Source organism: Sturnira hondurensis, unplaced genomic scaffold (genome assembly GCF_014824575.4).
Source record: "Sturnira hondurensis isolate 20B ecotype Veracruz unplaced genomic scaffold, ASM1482457v3 Scaffold0005563, whole genome shotgun sequence".
In the NCBI taxonomy this organism is placed as follows: Eukaryota; Metazoa; Chordata; class Mammalia; order Chiroptera; family Phyllostomidae; genus Sturnira; species Sturnira hondurensis.
In genome coordinates this window covers 4186196-4193801 of record NW_028078194.1, presented here as the reverse complement: position 1 = coordinate 4193801, position 7606 = coordinate 4186196, and the positions used below count along the sequence as shown (strand labels likewise).

Sequence of the window (7606 nt, the reverse complement as noted above, 5' to 3'; positions counted from 1 at the left end):
AAAGAGCTTGAACTGAGCTGGGGATTGGGGGGCTGGAAAGGGCCGTATAAATCAACTAGACCATGTTCTACAGATGAGAGAATGAGGCCAAGAACTAAAATTTCAACTCAAATCTGTACACTTCCAGACCTCTGCACAGCTTTCCGCCTAAGGACCCAATACAATCTAAATTCACAGGCAATTCCAGGCTATTCCAAGGAGGCAGGATGTGACCACCCCCTAAGAGCAATGACTTTTTCATTCTGTCTTCACCTGAGGGCCCATGTCCCGGGAGCCACAGCCCTGGTCGGACACTTTCATGGGACCTCTGCCAGGAGGCACCCAGCTCCATGGAGGCACAGGTTAAAGGGAAAGATTTCTGGGCTTCTCCACTTACAGATCTCTCTTGTCATTTTCCTGGACCATCAGGGAGCTGATGGCTCAGCTAGGCAAGCAGCTAGACGCAGAAGAGTAACACCTGGGCCAGTCAGAAACTTCAGCTCACAGCCTCTCGCCCACCCTCAACACTTTCATTATTCCTCGAAACGCCACTTCCTGAGCTGCTCCCTCCCTCAACCATCCAACTCTGGCTCCCACCACCTTGGACAGGCCCCACTTCCCTCTTCCTCCCTCTAAGCTGGTGAGGGAGGTATGAGGGGGGAATTCCGGCCCACATGGAACAGTGGTTCTTAAAGCTGGGTCCCAGGAACTTCAAAGCCACCTGGACACTTGTTAGAAATGCAAATTCCCGGTCCTACCTCAGCCCTACCAAAACAGAAACTCTGGGGCCACGCCGGGGCAGTGGCCCCAGCCCAGGCCAGCCTGGCAAGGAGTTCCAGCAAGCTCTGCAGGTGATTTCGAAGTTCCCTGAAGCATCAGAACTACTGTCTTAGCACAAACTACCGCCCACTCCTCCCAGCTGGTCCACCCGCCCCCTACCCCGGTCAGCAAACCCCCCAACCCAGCTTGGCAGGCAGGGGATGACGCAGTGTTGACTCACGCTGGTCAAGGACAGCGCGAGGTCCAGCCCGGCAGCCGATGCGAACTGATGGGACTCCGGCAGCCGCGCTTCCACAGCCCTTCCCACCGCCTGGGGTGCCAGGCCGCTCCTCCAACCTGCCCGACTGCAGGTCTGGGAGCACGGGAGCCTTCCCCGCAGCCCCACATGCAACACACACCCAGCACATGGCAAACACCCAGGAAAAGGTCCAAACCTGCCTTCCAGGTTCCCACCTGCTGGCCGCGGCACCGATCCACGCTGGCACAGAATCGCACTGGGGGGTGCTCCCTGCTACAGGAGCCCCAGCACTGGTGGCTTGGGGCCCAGCACCAACGCCAGGCACTCAAAAGGCAAGTGTAAAAAGAGGTGTGGGTTTCTTCTAATCAAAGAACGAGAGGTCTGACCATGTCAGTCGGTCCACCGACAGATTTATTTTATAGACAGGTTACTCATTTAAAAAACAAAACAGAACACCATTTCAGCTGTTTTTTTACAGTAAACAATTATATATATACACATTATATATATATATACAGTTTGGTATAAAACACAGTATCTACAAGCTACTTCCCAGTTCATTTGTGCTTAATTTTAATTACTGAGTCAGTTTGTTTGCTTGAATTGGGCAGTACTACCCTTAACACCTTAGTCAAACAGGTAAGGTAGTGGGTGATAGCACAAAACAGGCTTTAAGACTATTGGCTGTATCTCTCTAACAAAAGGCACACATTCATCCTGGAGACTAGCTGTGAGCTGCTTTATGGATTTAAGGCAGCGGTATAAGAATGTAATACAAAACTAAAGAATGTTTCCTTTCAAAATATTCCAAGGCTGCCTGAAATGTGTGCTCTCTATCCAAGGCACACCTCTGGATTTGGGGGTACCTTTTAGTTTTCAATTAAGTGAGATGAAGATTGTAGAAAAGGTATTCAAGAAGATCCTACCAAGTTCTTTAAAGTTATAATTTAAAAATGTAACCAAAAAAGTTCAAAATTACTTTTTATAAATAGAAAAAAATCTTTACTTCTTTAGGAAGGGGTAAATTTAATCAGTGAAAGGTCCCCTTGTCGTACAATCTAAAGTCAATGTATAAACTATTCCTCAAGTCAAAATTAAGGTTTCGATGTGTTTGTTAGTTAGCTAGTGCACCAACTATTTTAGGTTTCCAGAACACCTGAAAATTGATTCCCTTTTTCCTATGGTTTTCCAGTTGTCTGTGAGAGACTTTTCTGTTGGAAAGATTTCCCAGGTCTGGCTTCCCGAACGTGCCAACGTCGGTGATCATCATCCAGCATTAAAATAACCTTTATCGCCCTCGATGTCCACTTCTTGATCCGAATCCTCGGAAATCTCCGAGTCGAGGTCTTCCTGGGAAGCGGGGGAAGGCGAACACTGAGAGCTATCCAGAGCACCTTTATTATTCGGCTCACTGGGCAGGTCTTGCCTCTGGTCGCAGGGATCGTCCAGACTTTCCAGTTCTTCCTTCTTACTGCTTTGAGGGTTCTCCTTAATGAAGAGGATGAACATGGGTATTGGTAGATCGTGAAACACGGAGGTGGTGAGACAGAAATCAAAATGTCTTTTCACCCTCTACTGTCTTTTTAATTTTTATCAATTGCTTTTAGCGGTAATCTTTACATACATAATGCATACTTTTTCCCCTCACTGTGGAAGAAGTTCTTTTCATATCAGAGAAAGATTATACGCTTGCCATATAAGAACCAACTACAAACACAACTCTAATGTATTATGTCAAGTGAATACTAATTCCAGCCCAAACCCACCATCTCAAGATTCTTAAGAGTTTAGGGGAGAAAAGAAATCAGATCACTGGATACACATTACCATCATTCTTCAAACAGTGAGACTTTGCCAATTAACAGAATCTTCTAGGCATTTTTTAAATGGATGCTAAATAGTGATTAAGGATAAAGTTTCAAAATTAATAGATGGAATCAATGTCATCCATTTTCTGAAGTATGTGTATAAACATACAAACAAAAAAGTATGTGTAACAGGTTATAGAATCATGGCAAATACATAATGCAGAACTGGAAGAATGTTGCCAACTGAAAAGAGAAACAACTACAACTTAATTAAAATCTGGGGAAAATTTCTGGAAAATATTCTCATGTTACATAGGTACCTTTATTTTTAAAGTCCCTGGTAAACTGCAGCCACACTTTTGACCAAGAAATAAATGAGTTGATGAAGTTTTAATCCTGTGTTTGTCTAAAATGGACATAAACACTACATAGAAACATTATAAGGGTTTTTTTTTTAGCAAGACTACAGAATAGATTCACCAGGCTTCCAACTATGTAACATATATATGCACAGGGTCAGAAATTGAGAGGGAAGCTGAATATTTTTAATCACGTCAAAATAATAAAATTATGAGAATTTTATTTTCTGCTTCAAAGAGGTCTTTGTGACACTATCTTGGGTTTAATGAAATGTTTTATGATCGCTATTATTAAAAAAGCACACTACTTTCAATTCCCTCCTTCATAGTACTATTTCAAAAATACTTTCTTTACTATAAACTATGCATACACAGGCAAATGAACAATTCATCAATCATCAGAGTATTTTGAAGAAGACATCCAGATTAAGACATCATAAACAAATCTTTAGCCTTAACTTAATAGAGTGCCTTTAAAAACTGAATTAGCCTTTACTTTTTGTGATCACGTATTGCATAACAAGGTCATTGGAAGAAAGACTGTTAGAAAGTTTAAGCTACTTTTCAGACAGGCTTGGATAGTCTCTTACATGATTTTATATTCATTTTAAGAGCCAGCATCGCATAGAAAATAATTTTAAACTCTTTAATATTTAATTCTTCTAAAAAACAGGGCAAACAAGACTTAAAGGTGTTTATTTCCTTATATTTACCCTTGAGCTCTGCCTGGTTTTATTATGGCTGTGTAAATAAAAGAAACAATTTTCTCCCAAAGATAACTGCTTAAGTCATTTACTGTCAATTACTTTATCTTTCCTGCGTTAATTAGATAAACAACATATGGGGTTTATAAAACAATTAGCCGGGAGTTTTACTAGCCAGTGTGTGAAAACCCAGCATAATTGATATAGGAACTGCATTAGGTGCTTTTAGCATTACTGCCACCTGAGCAACTCATCCTGCATCTCAGCAAGACTATTTGCCTTTTTAATCAAGGTGAAGAGGTTAAATAGGCCCTCAAATGACTTTTGCATACAACCTATAACAGGCCTTGCATTGAGATAACCTGATAAAAATATTTATTTCCATAGAAACGGAACCATGTCCATACCTGTTTTAGTCTTCGCCATTTAGCACGTCGATTCTGAAACCAGGTTTTGACCTACAGAAAAAAGAAAGAAAACTTGCCACCATCCCAAAATCTCAAGGGATGGTGGGGAGGAGGGAGGTCCCAGGCCGTAGAGCAGACCATCAAGTAGGAGCACACAGTGGCTCCAAGTCTCTCTTCTGCCCTGTGATGCCTGCCCCCAGGAGCCCTTCCCAGGCCCCAGGCGTGCTCACCTGTCTTTCGCTGAGCTGCAACATCTTGGCTAGACGCTTCCTCTCAGGCGGGGAGAGGTATTTCTGGGTCTCAAATTTCTTCTCTAGCTCGATTGTCTGATCGTTGGAGAACCTCACCTGGCCTCCTTTCCTTTTATGCAGAGGCCTCTGCAAGAAAGGGCTCCAGAGCAGCGGTTTGCCTGCAGGCAGCGAGAGTGGTGTGGGGTGATTAGTGATGGCCCTAGAGCAGCCTGCAACCCAAGACCCACCGGCCCTGGGGGTGACAGAGGTGGTAGGGAGACTCCGGAGAAACACCCAACCAGGTATGTTCATATACACTCACTAACACATGGACTCAACATACCGCCGCCAATACACATACATACCCAGGGACACAGAAACAACCAAAGTCACACACCTACACTGCATATGCACAGAGACCACCTTGGACAATCACAGAAACATACACACAACCATCATACCCACAGCTAGGTACCAACAGATCTTTTTATTCCCCCGAAAACAAATTTTTGACCCCCTAAAAGAATCTATAAACTCAAGCCCGTTATAGATTGACCCTCTTTAACCAGTCGCTCTCAAATTTAGCTACAACTTTTTGCACCCCTAGGTCCTCTCCCTTGGTGAACCGCACTTTCCAAATAGCCTGTTGGGGAGGAGTGAGGCCGTTACAGGACCAAAGGCAGTTTGTGGCCAGAGGCCGATGGCGGGAGCCTCACCAGGGCACCACGGGCCAGGGTGCTGCGGGAAGCCCTAGAGCCCGGCTCCAGCTTTAGGCCGCGCGTGGAGCTTCCAATCCTGGATGCAGGTCGCAGCGGCCTCCTCTGATTTCACACCCGGCCCGCGGGGGCGGCCAGTTAAAGCCACCCCGTGGGCTCTGGCAACACTTCCGTCAATGTGTTTCCTGTTGGTCTATCTCGAAAAACCCTTTGCTTCCTCCTGCGAAGTCCCAGCAGTAACCCAAGGAAACCCAGGGCCACTGAGTGAAAACGTTCGCCCGAGGCCCGGCCAGCTGAGCGTCCCGCTCTGGCCCCAGCAGGATAACAGAGCCACTCCGGGGCCGCAGCACCAAACCCTAGAGGCTGGAATCAAATGTATAACATAATAACTTTTTAAAAAAAGAGAACTAAAATATAATCCTCCATCCCCATCTCTCCCACAATGAGAAAGTGAGGAACTACGCTAGAGGCCGCACCACTGTAACGATATTAACTGTTAATTAATTAAAATGGTAGGTGTCTGCAGGGTCTCTGCAGAAGCTGCCTATAACAAAGAGGAGATTTAAAACCCTGGGGGCCCAAGGCAAGGAGACCCGTTTCATTATTTACCCCAGGGCTTCAGATACCGCAGGCGCCAACGGTCACCCCAGCTTGTATCACGGACGCCTTATGTCCTAGGCTGCGCACCGAGAAACCGAGAACAAGCCCGACCTATTCTATATGCCTGAGGTGTCTGCGCTGCCCTTCCTACTCCAAAGACGTGTCCGACAGTCCGTACGACCGTCGATCTGCAGGCCTGCGCCTAAACACTTTGAAAGCTGGCATTGTTTTTTTTTTTTTCGAGATTTTGCTTACGTCAGGCTTCAGGCTAGTGCAAAACAGCCTCAAAAAAAAAAAAAAAGGAAGCAACTGGTTATTTTAGCTGCCATAAAGTCACATCCCACACAGAGGAAATGAACAATATCAGAAAAACGGATCCCGGCTATCAGAAGTCGAGTGTTTCCTGAATTTGTCTGTATTGAGGATGTCGATAAAATAATCAGCAGCGTGCACTACTCCGGGGGAAGGGTCTGCTTCACGCAGCCAGGAAAACACTTAACAGCTTCTGAAACCAGATTTACTCCTATCGAGAACTCAAGATTTCCTGTATGAACGGAAAGGGTCAGGCTCTTTCACTGCACAAGCTTGTTGAACCAGGTCCAGCCCCGTAACCACCCGGGCCCGGCAACGATCCCTGCCCCGCAGGGGCCGACTCGGGCTCCTTGGCACTCCCTTCCCGGTCCCTCCAGCTAAGGGGACCCCACCCAGGACGACACGCGCGCCCCAGAACTGCCTTCGGCTGCCAGCCCCGGCGGCAGCACCCGTGGTTTCGCCGCGGCCCGAGCGCCCCGACGCCTGCAAGGTTCAGGAAAACCAATCTGAGTCATGGTGCGGTCACTCGGCCCGCGCGCCGCCGGTGGCCGCGTCTCCCGGCTCCGCGCGCGCACAGAAGCCGCTTCTCAATCGCTTTTGCCACAACTTTCTATTGCCTACCCCGCCGCCCCCGCCGCCTCCTGGGCGCAGCCACCTGCCGAGTGGCGCCTTCCTCGCCGCCGCCTCCGCTCGGCCCCGCCATGACCCCAGCCGCCTTACCCAGGGGGTCGTGGCGGAGTAGGGCGTGCGTGTAGTCGTTCACCGTCCGCGGAAAGGGGTACAGAGGGCCCCCGAAACCGCCGGGTCCGTAGGCGGCGGCCAGCGCGGCAGCGGAGTGGTGCGAGAAGGCGGGGTGGATCGGCGTGGGCTCGTACACCGGGGTCCGGTAGGAGGACACGAGGCTGGTGAAAGAGGAGTTGGGGGACGGCAGCGTGGGAGTGGGAGTGGGCGCGGCGGGCCCGCGGCCCAGGATGTCCTCGATGTAGAAGGGCGTCGGGTGCGCGGGCTGCAGGAGCGGCGTGGGCGCGTACAGCGGCACCCCCACGGCGCCCGCCGCTGCCTGCCCCGGGTGCGGGTACTGCATGGCTGCGCTGCGCTCCGGCCCGTCGGAGAGCTACCGGCCCGCGCCGCGGCGCTACATTTATCCGCGCTCCGCGCCCCCGGCGATAGGCTCTGCTGGCCGCGGGGTGGGGCCGCGCTCTCTGGCCCCTTCCTGCCGCCGGGCCCTGCGGCCAATAGCGCGGAGCCCCGGGAGCCACCTCCCTCCCCCAGCCTTGGCCCGCCCCCGCGGGCCGAGCTCTCCGCCCCCGGGACGCGCTGGCTCCCAGGCTCCGAGAGTCCTGAGCCCGGGTGCCCGGCCGTCGTCGCTCTGGGTTCACGGCACCCTGGCCCGGGACGTCCTCGAAGAAAGCCCAGGACCGCGTCCGCCGGGAGACGGGACTCTGGGAAACGGCTTCCGGGAACGCGGACTGG

At 49.7% G+C, this 7606-nt stretch overlaps 1 protein-coding gene across 1 annotated transcript; it reads right to left on the bottom strand.

Moving 5' to 3' along the window:
* Window positions 1-1385: 1385 nt before the first annotated feature.
* Window positions 1386-7309, bottom strand: HHEX (hematopoietically expressed homeobox). Its single transcript, XM_037047363.1, has 4 exons — window positions 6854-7309; window positions 4506-4684; window positions 4276-4326; window positions 1386-2485 (listed from the first exon to the last, which is right to left on the bottom strand). Exons 1-4 carry the CDS (start codon window positions 7215-7217, stop codon window positions 2264-2266), a joined length of 816 nt encoding a protein of 271 aa, XP_036903258.1. The 5' UTR covers window positions 7218-7309; the 3' UTR covers window positions 1386-2263.
* Between the last annotated feature and the right edge of the window lie 297 nt (window positions 7310-7606).